This window comes from Nerophis lumbriciformis, linkage group LG21, assembly GCF_033978685.3.
Source record: "Nerophis lumbriciformis linkage group LG21, RoL_Nlum_v2.1, whole genome shotgun sequence".
Taxonomy (NCBI): Eukaryota; Metazoa; Chordata; class Actinopteri; order Syngnathiformes; family Syngnathidae; genus Nerophis; species Nerophis lumbriciformis.
The window spans coordinates 31410872-31433512 of NC_084568.2; the positions used below are offsets into that span (position 1 = coordinate 31410872).

Sequence of the window (22641 nt, forward strand, 5' to 3'; positions counted from 1 at the left end):
GTACGTAAATTGTACATCGGCTTAATTTGCTGCTTATTCTGATTGGCTGCTGTCTGGGGCATTTTCGCAAAGTCTGATGGAGTTATTATGATTATAGCTTATCACTGTAATCGACCTGAAATATATCTCGATCAGATATCGGCAAGCACTAGCCTTATCGTAAGATTAGCAGTATAACGTAAAAATAGGCCTTGGCCGATATTCGATTCGTCCATTAACCGACGATATATAAAAATTAAGTCGGTAAGTTTTCCAGCTTTGATAAATCGCCATGTGCATGCTTCAAGAGCATTCTCTTTTGCATCGGTTTCTGCGGCTGTGGCCGTGTGTACTACAAATAAACGTGATAACCGCGTTAAAACTTCCGACGGTTAGTATTACCGAATTCAATGAAAGTGATCAAAGAACCGTCATTCATAACTGCACTTATACGGACAGACAGACAGACTGACTGGCGCTAGCTGGCTTAAATGCTAACATGTAAACAATAGACAGTAGCATCTTTCCCCATTACAAAACCTTATTCCCAATCTAAACTTGTACAAACACATTACTGTTCAAACAGGTGAGCGACAGTATTCACATTAAACGTCAAGGATGTGCTGTTTTTGCACAAAGTTATCGATAATCTCGAAGGTGTCAAGTTGAAACGGACGGACACAAACTGTGTTCAACAGGAAGTGATCTAACATGACTTCACAAATTGAAAGTTAAACAACTGAGCACATGTTACAATTTTTAAAATAAAAGAACATATTTAAACACATAAATGAAAATAATATGGCCCTTATGAAGTCAGAACAAAATATGTTTCCTCTGCCAAGAAAGTATATTGTGTCTTTTTAAAATTGAAGTGTTAAAATTACTTTTTGAGTACATTCAACAATACCACAATAATAATAACCGTGATCATTTTGGTCATTATTTAGCAATTGTAGTTATTGTTTTGGTTGTGTCTATTTGAGGGTCCCCCCTACCCCTTCCTTAACAGACAGGACCTATTTTATTGAGTTTGGTTGGGATGTCCCGATCCGATATTTGGATCGGATCGGCCGCCGATATTTGCAAAAAAATGCGTCTCGGCAAGGCATGGGAAAATGCCGATCCAGATCCAGTTTAAAAGAAACTCCGGTCCGTGTTTTCCAACGCACTGATTTAAATAATACATTCCACTTTTCTGCTGCTCCCTAATTTCCGTTCCGCATTTTCCAGCACACCTTCAACACATCCACAGGTCTGGGGATTCTCGCGCAGTTGCTTTTAGCTGCTGGCATTACACGACAGGCTCTTCTCACTCTTTCCTGTGTCTCCCTCTCACAGACAGCGAGCGCACCTTCTTACACACGTCACATACTGTCACGTCATACGTCACATACTGTCACGTCATACGTCACATACCTCGCTCTCCCAGCAGAGAGCGAGGTAGCGGCATGGCTAACGTTAGCTGTGATGCTAGCGCAGCCGCTAAGGTGCGCACCTGCTCAAGCGTCCTCTGCGCACGGCAAATCTATGCCACGCACAAAATCAAATAAAAAAATAAGCGCATAACAATTTTCGACACACGGACAGGACAGAGAAAACAGTTTACGTCATCATTGTTCAAATATTGTAACGTCTGTCGAGACGCTTATCTCCATTCGGTGCCACACGCCCACACCATCAAAATGCCGAGGCAAACATTTCCACATCAACACCGTATGAAAAAAATAGTGATTTTTTTTAGTTGTGATTTCCCTCTCTGCATGAAAGTTTAAAAGTAGCATATATTAATGCAGTATGAAGAAGAATGTTTTAATGTAGACACATAGAATCATCATACTGCTGTGATTATATGCATCAAGTGTTCATTCAAGGCTAAGGCAAAAATATCGAGATATATGTCGTGTATCGCAATATGGCCTTAAAATATCGCAATATTTAAAAAAGGCCATATCGCCCATCCCTAGTTCAATAATGCCATTTCTGTTTGTCATGTATAATTTTGTCTATTTTGTGTTTATCCTTGAATAAACAGGTCAGTTTCTTGTTACCAACCATTGTGTATTATTCAAACTCTCCTAATTCAACTGGCTAGTTGTTATCAAGAGTACTAAAACCCTTTTCAACATGATTCTGACAACTAAGTAGGCTAAATAACTTTAAACTTTAATACATGCTCGGATAGGCCAGTATCGGTCAGTATCGGTATCGGATCGGAAGTGCAAAAACAATATCGGTATCGGATCGGAAGTGCAAAAACCTGGATCGGGACATCCCTATTCAAGTGCAACATTTTGCTTATTTGTTTGGTATTAAAACGTTTACATTTCAATTACAATGTTCAAATACATGAGAAATACGAGTTAATTGAATTTGAAATGGTGTACTTGTCATTACATCAGTGGTTAAATTGGGTTTAAAAAAATAATTGCAATGATATTATCAACAATAATTTGTAGGTCAATTTAGGCCAAATTAGATATGACTTTTTGGAAAGAATTTTGTCCGAGTTACACCTTTTTTTCCTGTCTTCCTCCTCTGTGTGCAGGCTTTCTGTGTTGACTTGGGCCGCACCTATATGGCGTGTGTGAGCGGGGAATTTTGCCAGGCACAGCACCTCACCACAGTGGAGAAGTGAATCGACAGCCCCGCGAGGGACTACGCTACCCAGAAACCTCCTTGACTGGCCAGTGCACTCAAACCGCTGACTTTGAAAAGGCCCTCCTGGGATATTGCGTAGTCCTTGGCCCCGACTGCCCCGCCGACACGACACCTTTGCTTTCTGCTTTCTCTTTGAACAGCCAATCACAAACAGCTCTCCTGAATGGGGTAAACTGATTGGATGACTCTTGGATAGTCTCTCCATCTTTTTCTTTATTTTTTTTTTCAAAATTATTTTCAATTTTGGTTGTTTGGTTTTTATTTTGACTTTTTTTTTTTTTACATTCTGGAGTTTTGTGGACTAGTTTTTGTTCCCCTTCCTGTGTGTACATCATCCTCATAGTTGACCCATCCTCTCCACGTGTTGTCATCTTTATTTATTCAACCATTTCCACAAATCTCCTTTTACTGACTTCTGAGCCTGAACGTTGTTTTTTGTTTTGTAAGAGTTTCGCATTGTAATTGTTTTTTCCCAAAGCCGTCTCGCCAACATGAACCGCCCCGCTGCAGTCGAGATCACCTACGAGTGCATGAGGTTCCTCATCACCCACAATCCCACCAACGCCACGCTTAACAAGTTCACCGAGGTATGCCTGCGGACGTTGAGTTTATATGTGCGCGTGTTTACGAGTGGTCTAAAAATTGCCCTCTGTTTTTCACGCCAGGAGCTGAAAAAGTTCTCCGTGCAAACTGTGGTGAGGGTGTGCGAATCCACCTACGACAAGGCTCCTGTGGAGAAGGAGGGGATCCAGGTTTTGGTACGAGGCTGCCTAGGCCTTTGTTATCTTGTGTTCTGATCCTCTTTTGTCAGCTGTGCATTTGTTTCTGGCTCTAAAGGACTGGCCTTTCGATGATGGCGCCCCTCCTCCCACCCATATTGTGGACGACTGGCTCAAGCTGCTCAACACCAAGTTTCGAGAGGAACCCGGCTGCTGCATCGCCGTGCACTGTGTTGCCGGGCTCGGCCGGTGAGTGGACTAAACGACTGATTGAAGACACAATTTTGTAGCGCTGGGAAGTAAATTGGCAACAACTTGTTTAAGGAGTCCATAATAGTGTTTCTTAACCCAAAAAAATATGTTTCTTAGTAGAGATGTCCGATAATGGCTTCGCTACGGTAGCGGGGGGGTATATTGTAGCGTCTCGGAAGAGTTAGTGCTGCAAGGGGTTCTGGGTATTTGTTCTGTTGTGTTTATGTTGTGTTACGGCGCGGATGTTCTCTTTCTTGTTTGGTGTGGGTTCACAGTGTGGCGCATATTTGTAACAGTGTTAAAGTTGTTTATACGGCCACCCTCAGTGTGACCTGGCATTCACTTGTGTGTGTGAAAAGCCGTAGATATAATGTGATTGGGCCTGCACGCTAAGGCAGTGCCTTTAAGGTTTTTTGGCGCTCTGTATTTCTCCCTACGTCCGTGTACCACTCCGTACAGCGGCGTTTTAAAAAGTCATACATTTTACTTTTTGAAACCAATTCCGATAATTTCCGCATTTATCGGCCGATAATATCGGCAGTCCGATATTATCGGACATCTCTAATTAGTTCCAGTGTCAACAAAGAGGTCATTGATCGTCACTTCACAGGAAAAAAATATAGTATATAGTTAACAACTGCTGGAAACACTGCCCCTTAGTGTTTTGGAAGATAATTACAAGTCTGGCACTACCCCCCACAGAAGGGACCTATGAGTCAAACAAAGCACGTTGGTACAAAACAGAGCGATCAGCTAGAATAATACATTATGAATGATACATACTGTGACTACAAGTACAACCACAGTTGACATAATTCACACAAGTCACAATTTCTCTGTGATTGTTGGTCCAAAGATAATGAAGGTTTTGGCAAAATGAGTCTAATAAGTTATTTTTTGGTGGTTCTGTTTTTTGTTTTTTTTTACGTTAATTAAGCGGTAGGGTGCGTGTTAGTGCCTGCTGGTTACGAAACACTGCAGGGATGTAGTGTCACATACGGCCGCAAAATTGTACTTTCACAAAATAAAAGTATATTTTACTGTAAGCTTTTCATGTTTAGAGCTATATAAAGACGTAATATTTTGGTTTATCTCGTCACGTCAAACGACAGCAATTGCATGCATCCGGGCACACCCGCACACGTCCTTGGTAGCAAACATGGCGCTTCTCGTTTAGTTGGCCATACTCTCTTTATACACCGCTCTGTCTCAAACAAACAGAAAAGGTCTGGAACTAAAATCGTCAAAATTTCTTAAGCGCAACAATTATAACCAAAGCGGTGAAGCTGTCTTCATTTGAAGTAGGGCTGGGCGATATGGCCAAAAATATCGAGATATTAAAAAAAGCAATGTCACGACACGATACACGATATATATCTCGATATTTTGCCTTAGCCTTGAATGAACACTTGATGCATATAATCACACAAGTATGATGATTCTATGTGTCTACATTAAAACATTCTTCTTCATACTGCATTAATATATGCTCATTTTAAACTTTCATGCAGAGAGGGAAATCACAACTAAGTAAGTTGACCAAAACTGTATTTATTAAGCGGTGGCACAAACATTCATGTCATTTCAAAACAGAAAGTGCAAGATTGTCAGAGACATTTTAAAACAAGCTATAAGTGCACTTTTGTGCATGATGTCACTAAAATGACATATCAAAACAACACTAAATTAAAGTGCACTTTTTGTACAAAACGTGTCTACAATAGTTTAAAGGGGAACATTATCACCAGACCTATGTAAGCGTCAATATATACCTTGATGTTGCAGAAAAAAAAAATATTTTTTAACCAATTTTCGAACTCTAAATGGGTGAATTTTGGCGAATTAAACGCCTTTCTATTATTCGCTCTCGGAGCGATGACGTCACAACGTGATGTCCATCGGGAAGCAATCCGCCATTTTCTCAAACACATTACAAACACTGAGTCAAATCAGCTCTGTTATTTTCCGTTTTCCGTACCTTGGAGACATCATGCCTTGTCGGTGTGTTGTCGGAGGGTGTAACAACACGAACAGGGACGGATTCAAGTTGCACCAGTGGCCCAAAGATGCGAAAGTGGCAAGAAATTGGACGTTTGTTCCGCACACTTTACCGACGAAAGCTATGCTACGACAGAGATTGCAAGAATGTGTGGATATCCTGCGACACTCAAAGCAGATGCATTTCCAACTTGACTTGACAGATCAGCTTTCAGGAAAAGAGAGCGGATGAGGGTATGTCTACAGAATATATTAATTGATGAAAACTGGGCTGTCTGCACTCTCAAAGTGCATGTTGTTGCCAAATGTATTTCATATGCTGTAAACCTAGTTCATAGTTGTTAGTTTCCTTTAATGCCAAACAAACACATACCAATCGTTGGTTAGAAGGCGATCGCCGAATTCGTCCTCGCTTTCTCCCGTGTCGCTGGCTGTCGTGTCGTTTTCGTCGGTTTCGCTTGCATACGGTTCAAACCAATATGGCTCAATAGCTTCAGTTTCTTCTTCAATTTCGTTTTCGCTACCTGCCTCCACACTAAATGGTAAATGGTAAATGGGTTGTACTTGTATAGCGCTTTTCTACCTTTTTTTTTAAGGAACTCAAAGCGCTTTGACACTATTTCCACATTCACCCATTCACACACACAAACACACACTGATGGCGGGAGCTGCCATGCACGGCGCTAACCAGGCCCATCAGGAGCAAGGGTGAAGTGTCTTGCTCAAGGACACAACGGACGTGACTAGGATGGTAGAAGGTGGGGATTGAACCAGTAACCCTCAGATTGCTGGCACGGCCACTCTCCCAACTTCGCCACGCCGTCCCCTACAACCTACACTACAACCATCCATTTCAATACCGGTACATGCGTAATCTGTTGAATCGCTTAAGCCGCTGAAATCCGAGTCTGAATCCGAGCTAATGTCGCTATACCTTGCTGTTCTAACCGCCATGTTTGTTTGTATTGGCATCACTGTGTGACGTCACAGGAAAATGGACGGGTGTATATAACGATGGTTAAAATCAGGCACTTTGAAGCTTTTTTTAGGGATATATTGCGTGATGAGTAAAATTTTGAAAAAAACTTCGAAAAATAAAATAAGCCACTGGGAACTGATTTTTAATGGTTTTAATAACCCTTCTGAAATTGTGAATGTTCCCCTTTAAAACAAATAAAGTGCACTTTTGTGCATGATGTCACACAAGATATTTCAATAACTCAAATAAAAATGAGCTGCATAATAGGAAATCAAATAGTGTATGTCCTTCGCTATGTGGTAGGTTCCTGCGGACGTTATCTCCTTCTGTTGACTATTTTTTTCATACGGCGTTGATTTGGAAATGGTTGCCTCGGCATTTTGTTGGTGTGGCACCGAACGGAGATGTTGACATGCGGAGTAAGCACTCTTTCATTCTCTAGCAGGTGACTTTTCAAATAATGCTACACATTAGCAGTAATGCTACTTTTTGTAGCACACTTGACAAATTACGGTTGACTGTTCGACATCTTCGTGCTTGAAGCCAAACCACCGCCAGACAATGGACCCCGTGCTGTTTTTCTTGGGAATTAATTCTTCCTTCCTTTGTTACCAGATTCGCACCTTCTTTCTCTCGTATTACCACTCGCACCACAGCTAACGTTACCCATGCCGCTACCTCTCTGCTCCGCGAGGGCGTATACATAAGGTGCGCTTGTTTTGTGTCTCTGTGAGAAGTAGAGACAACAAAGAGTGAGAAGAGCTTGTAGTGTAATGCCTGCAGCTAAAAACAACTGCGTGAGAACGTATACCGTATTTTTCGGACTATAAGTCGCAGTTTTTTTCATAGTTTGCCCGGGGGTGCGACTTATACTCAGAAGCGACTTATGTGCGAAATTATGAACACATTACCATAAAATATCAAATAATATTATTTAGCTTATTCACGTAAGAACTAGACTTATAAGATTTCATGGGATTTAGCAATTAGGAGTGACAGATTATTTGGTAAATGTATAGCATGTTCTATATGTTATAGTTATTTGAATGACTCTTACCATAATATGTTACGTTAACATACCAGGCACGTTCTCAGTTCCTTATTTATGCCTCATATAACGTACACTTATTCAGCCTATTGTTCACTATTCTTTATTTATTTTAAATTGCCTTTCAAATGTCTATTCTTAGTGTTGAGTTTTATCAAATAAATTTCCCCCAAAAATGCGACTTATACTTCTGTGCAATTTATATACCGTATTTTCCGCACTATAAGCCGCACCTTCAATGAATGGCATATTTCAAAACTTTGTTCACCTATAAGCCGCACCGGGTCATAACCCGCACCTACGCTGCGCTAAAGGGAATGTCAAAAAAACAGTCCGATAGGTCAGTCAAACTTTAATAATATATTACAAACCAGCGTTTTTATAACTCTGTTCACTCCCAAAATGTAATGTGCAAATGTGCAATCACAAAAATAGTAACACTCAAACTAGTGCAGAGCAATAACAACATCAATAACTCAACGTTGCTCGAACGTTAATGTCATCCATAAACCCTTCGAACTCTTCTTCTTCTGTGTCTGAATTAAAAAGTTGGGCAAATAAGGCATCCAAGTCGAAGTCATCAGAGTCAGTGTCGCTGTTGTTGTCCAGCAGTTCCGTGAATCCTGCCTTCCGGAAAGCTCGCACCACAGTTGAGACCGATATATCCACCCAGGCATTTACAATCCACTGGCAGATGTTGCCGTATGTCGTCCGACGCTGTCTCCCTGTCTTAGTGAAGGTGTGTTCGCCTTCGGTCATCCATTGTTCCCACGCGCAGGTCATCTTGTTGCTTCCTCCACCTACGCACCATTGATTCATTTATGTTCAATTCTCTCGCTGCTGCTCTATTTCCGTGTTCTTCTGCGTGACATATTGCCTTGAGTTTGAATTCTGCGTTGTACGCGTGGCTCTTAGTAGGACCCATTTTGTGGTCTTTACAGAAACACACAAATGAAATGAAACGTAATATCCGCGCGCTTCTTCTTCTATGGGGGCGGGTGCTTACCTTGGCGGTTGCTTATCGTAGAATTAGAAGCGCTTCCTCTTCTACGAGGAAAAAATATGGCGGCTGTTTACCGTAGTTGCGAGACCTAAACTTTATGAAAATGAATATTAATATTAATCCATATATAAGGCGCACCGGTTTATAAGCCGCACTGTCAGCTTTTGAGAAAATTTGTGGTTTTTAGGTGCGGCTTATCGGAAAACACGGTATGTTTTTTTCCTTCTTTATTGTGCATTTTCGGCCGGTGCGACTTATACTCCGGATCGACTTATACTCCGAAAAATACGGTACTCGAATTAGGGATGTCCCGATCCGATATTTGGATCGGATCAGCCGCCGATATTTGCCAAAAAATGCGTATCGGCAAGGCATGGGAAAATGCCGATCCAGATCCAGTTTAAAAAAAACCTCCGGTCCGTGTTTTCCAACGCACCGATTTAAATAATACATTCCACTTTTCTGCTGCTCCGTAATTTCCGTTCCACATTTCCCAGCACACCTTCAACACATCCACAGATCTGTGGAATCTCACGCAGTTGCTTTTAGCTGCTGGCATTACACGACAGGCTCTTCTCACTCTTTCCTGTGTCTCCCTCTCACAGATAGCGAGCGCACCTTCTTACACATGTCATATGTCACGTCATACGTCACATACGTATACGTCCTCCCCGAGCAGAGAGGTAGCAGCATGGCTAACGTTAGCTGTGATGCTAGCGCAGCCGCTAAGGTGCGCGCCTGCTCAAACGTCCTATGCGCACGGCAAATCTATGCCACGCACAAAATCAAATAAAACAATAAGCGCATAACAATTTTCGACACACAGACACGACAGAGAAAACCGTTTTCATCATCATTGTTCAAATATTATAACGTCTGTCGAGACGCTTATCTCTGTTCGGTGCCACACGCCCACACCATCAAAATGCTGAGGCAAAAATTTCCAGATCAACACCGTCTGAAAAAATTAGTGATCTATTTAGTTGTGATTTCCTTCTCTGCATGAAAGTTTAAAAGTAGCATATATTAATGCAGTATGAAGAAGAATGTTTTAATGTAGACATGCAAGCCTTGAAAGAAAATTTTGAAAATCAAGACTACATTTCCTGCAAATGGATGCATTTCTACCCTATATTTTAACTTTCGATTTATTCTCATATCAAACTCTTTTGGCTGTCTTTTTGACACTTACATCCGGCGCCCCCCTCCACACCCTGGATTATAAATAATGTAAATAATTCAATGTGATTATCTTGTGTGATGACTGTATTATGATGATAGTATATATCTGATAGTATATATCTGTATCATGAATCAATTTAAGTGGACCCCGACTTAAACAAGTTGAAAAACTTATTGGGGTGTTACCATTTAGTGGTCAATTGTACGGAATATGTACTTCACTGTGCAACCTACTAATAAAAGTCTCAATCAATCAATCAAAACACATAGAATCATCATACTGCTGTGATTATATGCATCAAGTGTTCATTCAAGGCTAAGGCAAAATATCGAGATATATGTCGTGTATCGCAATATGGCCTTAAAATATCGCAATATTAAAAAAAGGCCATATTGCCCAGCCCTAGTTTCAATGATGCCATTTCTGTTTGTCATGTATAATTTTGACTATTTTGTGTTTATCCTTGAATAAACAGGTCAGTTTCTTGTTACCAACCATTGTGTATTATTCAAACTCCCCTAACTCAGCTGGCTAGTTGTTATCAAGAGTACTAAAACCCTTTTCAACATGATTCTGACAACTAAGTAGGCTAAATAACTTTAAACTTTAATACATGCTCGGATAGGCCAGTATCGGTCAGTATCGGTATCGGATCGGAAGTGCAAAAACAATATCGGTATCGGATCGGAAGTGCAAAAACCTGGATCGGGACATCCCTAACTCGAATATCACGATATAGTCATTTTCTATATCGCACGGAGACAAACCCGCGATATATCGAGTATATCGATATATCGCCCAGCCCTAAGAGGACAAATTTCGCCACACCTAGTATGTGTGTGTGTGACAATCATTGGTACTTTAACTTAACTAACTTAAGTCAAAGCATAACAATTAGAGACAGCTCTTATCTCAAAACACTCTAAAGTTGGGGCATTCCTAAATTGAGGTACCACTGTATTTCCTTTAGACAGCAAACATGTTTTACAATGTCATTACGAACTGGAAAAATATCCGCCTTTTTTATATGTTCTTTGAACCCACTCATGGTGGTGGTGTTCTTGTTATATTCTGTGGTCACTTTGAGGACGTTAAGGGTAGCAATAAAAGGTCCAGCTTGTAGCTCCGCTCTCGAGTTCTACTGAACAACACCAGCACACTCATGTTGTAGTGTCCATTTGTAATTTTCCATTCATGAAGTGTTAAAAAAAATAACGAGATTGAGTTAACAACAAAGGAAGTTCCCCAGGGTCTGGATTCTCCTTGGCAGCATCGCTAGCCAAAAGTCTGCTTAGATCTCTGCTTCTGTACCAAATACATGTACCGTTACAATCCTATGTCGTAAAAAATTAATTTCCATTTCTATGGTTATCATTACACTTTTCCTTGATGTAATCCTCTCTGCTTATTTAATCCTCTTCTAAAATGACTGTTTTTATGTCTGTGGGAGGAGAAAAAAAAGCCCAATGGAAGTTGATTTTACCCAAATGCAATGGTGCATTTGAATATGGCAACTGCCATTGGCGTCATCCTGTGGTTGCTACAACAACGTTCAACATACTGGAGTTATTTTTAGCGTATTTGTGTTGGCCCTAACGTTGGCAAGAGCAGCTGAGTGTGGGGCCGAGCCCAGCAAATGGCAGCACGGGTTGCAGATTATGTTGGCTATTGTTTACCACGCTTGGATGCTGTGTGAATATATGGAACTCTTGCTGCTCTTTGAATAGACCTTGAAGTGCTGAGTTTATCGATCATAAGGCTTGACGGAGCTGCGAGGCGACCTCCTCTTAACGCTTGTGATCAGTCCGTCGGTCATGAGGCGGTCCTGGCGGGGCGCGCGCACATTCGCCGACTCAATCCGCCGCCAGCGTGGCAGACAATTACAAACAAGCCGTGCTCAATAATAATTCCAAAACAAAAGTAGGCAGGAGCACATGATTTGGGCAAGCTGGTGCGAAGTGGTCTCTCCTGACAACACAAGGCACATTGAGGCCAATCGGATCTCTGTGGCTTCCAGCGTTTTTTGCATTCCGGATGTTATATAATTGGCACTACTCGTCAAGGAGCTCCAGCTTAGCGTCTTCACTCAGGTCTCGTTCTCAACAGAATAATGCTCGCCCTTTTTCCTTTGAAATAAGTGTCCATTTCTCACATGCAGTGTTGATTTTGTTGACTAAAATGTTCATCTTCGTCATTGTCGACAGTATTTATTTTCCCTTTACTAAAATAGGACGATAACGAATGAAAACAATGACAAAGTTAGTTGACACAGCAGACAACAAATGAGAACAAAAGGTAGACAGACAAGATCCAATTATATTTAATTTGATTAAGTTATTCAGTCACAGTTGGATGTTTGAGAGGGGCAGGGGATAATTACCTCGGGCATCCAATCAGCACTACTGTCTGTAAGGCATGGTGTTTTTAATTGTGACACACCTCAATACAAGGGTCAAAAGAATGCAGCTTTTTTATTTTGTAAAAAAAACTAAAAACATACTGTGTATATATTTAGAGACAAAACATCAACTCTGTTATGGTGACCAAGTATTTTATTATTATTATTATTAGTGAGAAAAGGTCAGATTTTTTAGCCAATTTCTTGCCATTTCTCTGTTTTTTCCTATGTAAGAATAGAAGATAATACCGGTATTACGATTGTGTAACTGCATAACCTAGTGTACCAAAAATGCTGCCTTTATGAAAATATTAATGTTCAGTTACACATACAGTACAGGCCAAAAGTTTGGACACACCTTCTCATTTCAATGGGTTTTCTTTATTTTCATGACTATTTACATTGTAGATTGTCACTGAAGGCATCAAAACTATGACACCTGTGAAGTGAAAAACCCTTTCAGGTGACTGCCTCTCGAAGCTCATCGAGAGAATGACAAGAGTGTTCAAAACAGTACCGTATTTTCCGACTATAAGTCGCTCCGGAGTATAAGTCGCATCGGCCGAAAATGCACAATAAAGAAGGAAAAAAACATATCAGTGTTTCCCACACATTCATTTATTTGTGGCGGCCCGCCACGAAAGAATTACGTCCGCCACAAATGGATTTTTCGGCTTTTGACTCGCTCAACTGCTCATAAAAGCAATGGGACTCTGTCTGTGAATGTACCTTGTAGTTACAACTCCGGTGCAGTAGGTGGCAGTAGCCTACTATGCATTGTAACTCCGCCAATAGCACTTAATTCACCTGGTGGGCCAGAAGAAGACGACGACGACGAAGGATCAAAATACGAGGGTAATATAGGTTATAGCTGCATCGCTCGTCATATATTTAACGTTAATCCGCGATTTCACCGAGCGTTTCACTGACGGTGAGCAGCTTGACGCTGTTTCATTAACACCGCCGCTGTTTGACTCGGGGGCCGGGGCAGACGCACGTAGTAACAGTCACCTGTTTTCATACCGACGAGCTAACGTGTCCAGGTTATAACCCTGTTGTCAATAAACACACGTGGACTGAAGCTAAATTGTCCACTGTCAACTGCAGCATGTGAATGCAATGAAAAGAATAAAATCTGAGCCAACCAGCTTTTCAAAATGTTGTCCAGGTTAATGTTTTGGCCATTAAAGGCCCTCATTTCAAGATTTCAAATGTGATCGGGCTTTAAACAGGTGGCTGACCTGTTCAGATGGGTGTAACTGCTACTGGTCAAATAATGTGAAATAGCATTTAATTTTACATGTATGCAATGCCATTTAAATGTAATTATAGATAATAATAATAATAAATACTGTGTAGTGTTGTAAATAGTCAACGGGAAGGATTTTAGTAAGATATAAGCCATGAGCACTACACAGCCAGAAAAAAACCTAGGCAGGACAAGTAAAAATATTGGGGCAAGTAGATTTGAGAAGTCGGGCAAGTAGAAAAAAACCTTAACGTTGAACCCTGCATGTGTTGAGCTGCTGCCGCTTAAGGTTAGACGGCACTGTACATAGAGCGGTTCTGCTCGTTAGTAATAAATTCTAATGTTGGATGTTCACTCCACTGGCTATACCTGGGGCGGTATAGCTCAGTTGGTAGAGTGGCCGTGCCATCAACTTGAGGGTTGCAGGTTCGATCCCCGCTTCCGCCATCCTAGTTACTGCCGTTGTGTCCTTGGGCAAGACACTTTACCCACCTGCTCCCAGTGCCACCCACACTGGTTTAAAAAAATGTAACTTAGATATTGGGTTTCACTATGTAAAGCGCTTTGAGTCACTTGAGAAAAAGCGCTATATAAATGTAATTCACTTCACTTCACTTCACACACAGATGAGTATAGAAAAATATTTTCAACGGCCGAAAAGGGCTCGACTTGGAGAGGAGGTAGGCCTACAGTCCGGACCACAGGTGCGACCTGTTCAGCAGCAGCAGGAGGAGGAGGAGGTTGACTGACTGTGGCAGGACACCTCTGCCTCTATTTCACTTTATGTTGCTGGTAAATAATATGGTTGTAGTAGTAGGCTAAAGTTAAATTATTTAGTATTCACTAATTAAAGGGGCAGAGCTTTAAGAGACATTTTAGCTTTTATATTTTATAAGATATATTTTTTGTAAGAACCACAATTAATAAATATATTTCAGTGAATAACTAATTGTTCAAATCTGTATATAAATATGTACATAAAGTGTTGTAATTATATTCCAACTCCGCGTTCTTCTTGGTCATCGCCGCTGCCGCCGCCACCCCCCGCCCCTCGACCACACCACAAATAGATGCCTGTCCTGTGGGAAACACTGTATATACGTCGCACTGGAGTATAAGTCGCATTTTTGGGGGGAAATTTATTTGATAAAATCCAAAAAGACAATTTAAAATAAATAAAGAATAGTGAACAACAGGCTGAATAAGTGTACGTTATATGAGGCATAAATAACCAACTGAGAACGTGCCTGGTATGTTAACGTAACATATTATGGTAAGAGTCATTCAAATAACTATAACATATAGAACATGCTATACGTTTACCAAACAATCTGTCACTCCTAATCGCTAAATCCCATGAAATCTTTTTCCTCTGTGTCGCCTCTGGTATGCTAGCCCCGCTAGCGTCCTTTCTGCTCTGCAGCATATTTCACTACGTCCAGCTTGTAATCTGCAGTATATGATTTCCTTTTCGGTGCCATTTTAGTTCAGTCCTTATCAGTTTTTATAAGTTACCGCGATTGTTGATGTGATCCATTTTAATAGCTCAGGCAGTAGCGTATAGCATAAAGCAGTTAGTATATCATGGCCCACAATGCACTTCTGCCATGACTCGCCCCCCGCCGAATTCTTATTGGTTGGCGTGTGAGTGACGATTGCTGACGTGTGTGTGACGATTGCGGACATTTTCTTCGTCGCTCACACGAATGAGATAAATAATATTATTTGATATTTTACAATAATGTGTTAATAATTTCACACATAAGTCGCTCCGGAGTATACGTCGCACCCACGGCCAAAGTATGAAAAAAACGTCGACTTATAGTGCGAAAAATACGGTAATCAGAGCAAAGGGTGGCTATTTAGAAGAAACTAGAATCTAAAACATGTGTTCAGTTATTTCACCTTTTTTTGTGAAGTACATAACTCAACGTGTGTATTCATGGGTTTGATGCCTTCAGTGACAATCTACAATGTCAATAGTCATGAAAATAAAGAAAACCCATTGAATGAGAAGGTGTGTCCAAACTTTTGGCCTGTACTGTATAACCATGCATATTATTCTAATTCATCAAATTAAATAATTCATAAGTTAGTATTATTTCAATTTTTTAATTAACTAACGGAACCTTTTATATTTAAAATTTTATTTCGAGAGCTTCTAATATTTTATTTTATTTTTTTCCGACAAGGGCCACATACTGAAAAGTCCAATTATGCAGAGGCCATTTTGAGGGTTTTTTCTAAACTCTAAAACCAGATATTTACAGACAAAACGTTGTCAGTTTTTTGTTGTATAGGTGACTAACTATATTATTAATTACAAGTTTAAAAATGTCAACTTTTTGGTACTACATTTAACATTTTTGTTTTTTAAAAACTCTGCGTGCTGCAAATGGCCCCCGGGCCGCACCTTGGACATCCCTGCCTTAATATGCTACACCTTCATCTTTGTCATGGTAGACACAAAGACAAGTTGGAAACCTTGCGGCTCGATTTTCCCGGCTAAAAATTCGACCAACTTGAAGCGCCGTCTGCAGCTGGCTAGCCAAAATCTTTATATGCATTAATAAGTCGGCCAAAGCGAATATTTCCAAAGTACTCCTTACTCTACTTAATTACTGTTACTATTAAAAACGGTAGAATTGGAGCATGACTGCTTACTCTACCACTACTTTTGTTGAAGAGGTTGTAGGCGAGCTTGCCTGCTAATTAATCAGAAATAGCTGTACAATATGATGTCCTCGGCACATTGTTCAGCTATTAATTGCACAACTTGACAACCAAAAAGACCAAATTTGTCATTTTTCAAGCTACCACACAAGTTTGGACACACTTTCTCATTCAATGTGTTTTCTTTATTTTCATGACTATTTACATTGTAGATTGTCACTGAAGGCATCACAACTATGAATGAACACATGTGGAGTTATGTACTTCACAAAAACAGGTGAAATAACTGAAAACACGTTTTATATTCTAGTTCAGACCTGGGCATTCTGCGGCACGCGGACAAAATCCGGCCCTTTGTCCCTGTCCGGCCCGCGTGAGGCCAATCATAAATTACAAAATAAATTTTAAAAAGTATCTGTGTCGAGTGTGCAATACAACGGTGCTGCTTTTGTTTTGAAAAGCGTTATTTGTATTACTTCCGTGTGGACGTATGCGTGATTGTGAGTGAATGTGAACAGCTGCAATCACAAATTACAAAATAAAGTTGAAAAAACATCTATGTCGTGCGCGCAATACAACGGCGCTGCTTTTATTTTGAAAAGTGTTATTTATGGGCGTATGTCCGTGTGTAACCTGTGAGTGAAGGTGCACAGCGACAAGTGATGCACGGTTTACACCCGAGACGCTTAAAAGAGAAAAGTTGATGACGAATGCCGTGTTTTCAACAAGACATGGACTGCCAAGCAACGTTCCCTCTAAGGTGCGCACCTGCGCAATTGCGCACTGCTCAAGCGTCCTCTGCGCACAGCAAATATATGCCGCGCACCAAATCAAACCCATCTGAATTCTAAACAAAATAAACACATTTATCCTGTGTAATTTTGCAATGCAACTCTGAGTGACAGTGACAACAAGCGGCCCTAACGGTGTTCGTCAACACCATTCAATTGAACACCGTTCAATTATTGTAACGTCTATCGAGATCCTTCCAGGCCAGGAATTATATCGATCACTTTATTGAGCAAAACTGTTTATATACGGCCATAACTACACCAAAAACATGAGTAAAAAAACGTATATCTCGAAAAACTAGTCATTTTCTGCCGTACAAACCAGGCCAAAACCAACTTGTCATCTGTCACCAACACGCATACCACTAAACCTCTGGTGCGTTTATGGCCACACAAAAAGTCGGACAACTCAAACACCACACAAAGTTACACTATGACTCCTCAGTCATACGTGTGCTTATTTTACTGTCATTTATTATTAATGTTAATTTATTGATATTAATCATGGAATGCCGTTACTAGAGAAAGTTACAGGAATGCACACTTCATCCTATGCTTACATTTCATTGTGCAACATGAGAATGTTTAAGGGGAAATAAATGTGATCTCTGAAAGGGGTACAAATGATTTCCAAAGCAGTGCTTTTGGTATAAAGTTAAGTTAGGTTAAATGAAAGTATTATTATTAATTATTATTATTATTATAATTATTTATCTTACGGTATATATCAAAAATAATATTGAGCAAAATCTAATTGAAATATTGTCGATGTGGCCCTCCAGCAGTGCTCGGGTTGCTCATGCGGTCCCCGGTAAAAATTAATTGCCCACCCCTGTTCTAGTTTCTTCAAAATAGCCACCCTTTGCTCTGATTGCTGCTTCGTACACTCTTGGCATTCTCTCCATGAGCTTCAAGCACACCTGTAAAGTGAAAAGCATTTCAGGTGACTACCTCTTGAAGCTCATCGGCAATAATTTGTAGGCCCAGGCCCATCTTCATATGAACATTTGAGTCACACAATTCAACATTTGAAGAACAAATAAACGTTAGGATTCAACTAAACGAACAACAAGCAGTAAAGTTTGTGTGAAATGTAGTTATTGATATAATCCGAGAGTGCAGGTCTTGCTGTGGATTTAGTTTTTGAAATGCCTTGCAAAAACCTTAAGTGGTATAAGAAAACTTCAAAGATGCTTTATCCTTTATACTCGAAATTTACTGTTATTTTGGTCGACTAAAACAACAATTTAGACGACTAAAATATGACTGACTGTCAAAAGACGGTGACTAAAAGTGAATTATGAACTGCGGTCCTGCTGCTCACATGCAAGAAACCCAAGTTTACGCCCCGAGAGAGTTGCGATCTGACCTGCCAGTTTTGTTTTTGTTAATATTTATTTTTCTTTCCGGCTCTCTTTCTGTTGAGAAAGGAGGACAGTGTCTTATTGTAACATGGCACCATGACGTGTGCGAGGTATGAACCCGGTGCACCAGCAGGGCAGCAGTCAAACCTGTACACCCCCGGTGATTTCCCAGGCTTGTTTCCCAGGTTCAAACCGCCAATCCTCTGCCTCGCCGTAGCACGAATGAACCATGTGAACTGTGCCATTTAATCTTCTATTCTCTCCTCCCCGCCCCCCTCACCTTGTGCCGCATTTTTGGACCTCTCAGCGCTCCTGTCCTGGTGGCCTTGGCTCTCATTGAGACCGGAATGAAGTATGAGGATGCTGTGCAGTTCATAAGGCAGTAAGTGTCTTTACTTTCACTTTTAGCATAACCATGTTGTGAGCAGTACAATTATGTTTGGAATAATTTCTCATCTCAACTTGGACAACAGGAAACATGACCCCGCCAAAATAAAGTCAATACAAACTAGTACGGCATATACCGTAAATCAGGGGTGTCATAGCTGCCCCCAGAGGGCCACTTGTAACAGTGCATGATATATGAATATAAGTAACAGTGCATAATATATGAATATAAGTAAAAGTGCATGATATATGAATATAAGTAACAGTGAATAATATATGAATACAAGTAACAGTGCATGATATATGAATATAAGTAACAGTGAATAATATATGAATACAAGTAACAGTGCATAATATATGAATATAAGTAATATATGAATATAAGTAACAGTGCATAATATATGAATATAAGTAACAGTGCATAATATATGAATGTAAGTAACAGTACATTAAATATGAATATAAGTAACAGTGCATGATATATGAATATAACTAACAGTGCATGATATATGAATATAAGTAAAAGTGCATGATATATGAATATAAGTAACAGTGCATAATATATGAATATAAGTAACAGTGCATAATATATGAATATAAGTAACAGTGCATATTATATGAATGTAAGTAACAGTACATTAAATATGAATATAAGTAACAGTGCATAATATATGAATATAACTAACAGTGCATGATATATGAATATAAGTAAAAGTGCATGATATATGAATATAAGTAACAGTGCATAATATATGAATATAAGTAACAGTGCATAATATATGAATATAAGTAATATATGAATATAAGTAACAGTGAATAATATATGAATATAAATAACAGTGCATGATATATGAATATAAGTAACAGTGCATAATATATGAATATAAGTAACAGTGCATAATATATGAATATAAGTAAGTGCATATTATATGAATATAAGTAACAGTACATTAAATATGTATATAAGTAGTAGTGCATGATATATGAATATAAGTAACAGTGCATAATATATGAATATAACTAACAGTGCATGATATATGAATATAAGTAAAAGTGCATGATATATGAATATAAGTAGCAGTGCTTAATATATGAATGCAAGTAACAGTGCATGATATATGAATATAAGTAACAGTGCATGATATATGAATATAAGTAACAGTGCATGATATATGAATACAAGTAACAGTGCATAATATATGGATATAAGTAATATATGAATATAAGTACCGGTAACAGTGAATAATATATGAATATTAGAAACAGTGAATAATATATGAATATAAGAAACAGTGCATGATATAAAAATATAACAGTGCATAATATATTAATATACGTAACAGTGCATGATATATGAATATATGTAATATATTAATATGCATAATTTATGAATATTACTAACTGTGCATAACATGAATATAAGTAACAGTGCATGATATATGAATATAAGTAACAGTGCATGATATATGAATATAAGTAACAGTAAATAATATATGAATACAAGTAACAGTGAATAATATATGAATATAAGTAACAGTGCATAATAGATGTATATAAGTAACAGTGCATAATATATGAATATAAGTAATATATGAATATAAGTAACAGTGAATAATATATGAATATAAGTAACAGTGCATGATATATGAATATAAGTAACAGTGCATAATATATGAATATAAGAAACAGTGCATAATATATGAATATAAGTAAGTGCATATTATATGAATATAAGTAACAGTGCATGATATATGAATATAAGTAACAGTAAATAATATATGAATACAAGTAACAGTGAATAATATATGAATATAAGTAACAGTGCATAATAGATGTATATAAGTAACAGTGCATAATATATGAATATAAGTAATATATGAATATAAGTAACAGTGAATAATATATGAATATAAGTAACAGTGCATGATATATGAATATAAGTAACAGTGCATAATATATGAATATAAGTAACAGTGCATAATATATGAATATAAGTAAGTGCATATTATATGAATATAAGTAACAGTACATTAAATATGAATATAAGTAGCAGTGCATGATATATGAATATAAGTAACAGTGCATATGATATATGATTATAACTAACAGTGCATGATATATGAATATAAGTAAAAGTGCATGATATATGAATATAAGTAGCAGTGCTTAATATACAGTATGAATGCAAGTAACAGTGCATGATATATGAATATAAGTAACAGTGCATGATATATGAATATAAGTAACAGTGCATGATATATGAATACAAGTAACAGTGCATAATATATGGATATAAGTAACAGTGAATAATATATGAATATTAGAAACAGTGAATAATATATGAATATAAAAAAACAGTGCATGATATAAAAATATAAGTAACAGTGCATAATATATTAATATACATAACAGTGCATGATATATGAATATATGAATATGTATAATTTATGAATATTACTAACTGTGCATAACATGAATATAAGTAACAGTGCATGATATATGAATATAAGTAACAGTGCATTAAATATGAATATAAGTAACAGTGCATGATATATGAATATAAGTAACAGTGAATAATATAGGAATATAAGTAACAGTGCATGATATATGAATACAAGTAACAGTGAATAATATATGAATATAAGTAACAGTAAATAATATATGAATATGAATATAAGTAACAGTGCATGATACCGGTATATGAATATAAGTAATATATGATTATAAGTAACAGTGCATGACGTATGAATATAAGTAACAGTGAATAATATATGAATATAAGTAAAAGTGCATGATATATGAATATAAGTAACAGTGCATTAAATATGAATATAAGTTAGCTAGTCCCTGCGTCTATTGTGGTAGCTTGGTGCTGCAAGGTATTCCAAGGTGCTGCGAGTCGGCCAGTTGCTGGGGTAGTGACCTTGTTTGTCAGCATGTCTGTGATCTTCTTTTAATTCTTTTTTTTATTTTAATTAATTAATTAATTAATTAATTTATTTATTTATTTTTTTAAATATATTTTATTAATATTATTTTTTAATTTTTCCCCTCCCTCAGGGGGGGGGCTCGGCGGGGCGGTTGCTGGTTGTTCCATCTCCATCGTTGGGGTCCCTGCGGGTGGGGTGGGTGGTTCCCGTGGCCCTGTGCCTGGGTGGTCCTGCGGCGGCCGGTTTGGGTGGGGTGGCCGGGGGCTGGCCTCGCCGCGCTCTCCGGGGGTGGGGGGTGGGCTCGTGGGGGCCCGGTTGCCGGTGGGGCGGGGGCGGTCTTCCCGTCCGGTTGCGGGGAGTCTCTGGGTCCCTCGGGCGGGGCGTCTCGCCTTTCTGCCCGTGTGGGGTGTGGTCTCTCGCTGGCTTGGGGTCTGGCTGTCCCCTGCTTTTCTCGTGCCCTGTCCTCTGCCGGGTGCGTCTGTCTGCGGCCTGCTGCTGGCCCTTGTGGGCGGTACGGTGGGTCGGGCTCTGGGGTTCCTGTCGCTGGCCGGCTTGGCTGCGTGGGGGCGGTGGTCCCTGGTTCCCTGGGCACCACGCCTCCTGTTTGTGGGTTGGGCTCTCGGGGGTGATGGGGCCGTGCTCTGGCTCCCACGCACTCTGGGAGTCGAATGTATTGTACATGCAAATTCACATATGCTCACATACGTACATAGGTACCTACGCTCCCACATACATACACAAATACAGTACATATTTACCTACCTAATGTTCGTACATCCACACGCACATTCAATATACAAACATACACATACACATACTGTACATATACATTCACTGTACAAACACATATACACATTCTGTACATATACATTCATTGTACAAACACATATACACATTCTGTACATATACAAGTACATATGCATACTTACACTCATGCACATAATCACGTTTCATCAAACATATATTAACGTTGTTGCCCTAGGGTAAACTGGGTGTAACACATGGCACACTGACAAAGCTTAACCTA

The 22641-nt window shown here is 39.1% G+C and overlaps 1 protein-coding gene across 3 annotated transcripts in view; it reads left to right on the forward strand.

Moving 5' to 3' along the window:
- ptp4a2b (protein tyrosine phosphatase 4A2b) overlaps positions 1-22641 on the forward strand; it is a 79694-nt gene that overhangs the window by 51553 nt on the left and 5500 nt on the right. For 2 of the 3 annotated variants that reach the window (XM_061982448.2, XM_061982449.2), the window contains exons 2-5: positions 2528-2808; positions 3119-3398; positions 3478-3608; positions 18605-18679. In XM_061982448.2, the coding sequence (XP_061838432.1) occupies positions 2804-2808; positions 3119-3398; positions 3478-3608; positions 18605-18679 (491 nt within the window). In that variant the 5' untranslated portion in view covers positions 2528-2803. The remainder of the gene's footprint in view (positions 1-2527; positions 2809-3118; positions 3399-3477; positions 3609-18604; positions 18680-22641) is intronic. The other variant, XM_061982450.2, reaches the window with a different exon arrangement.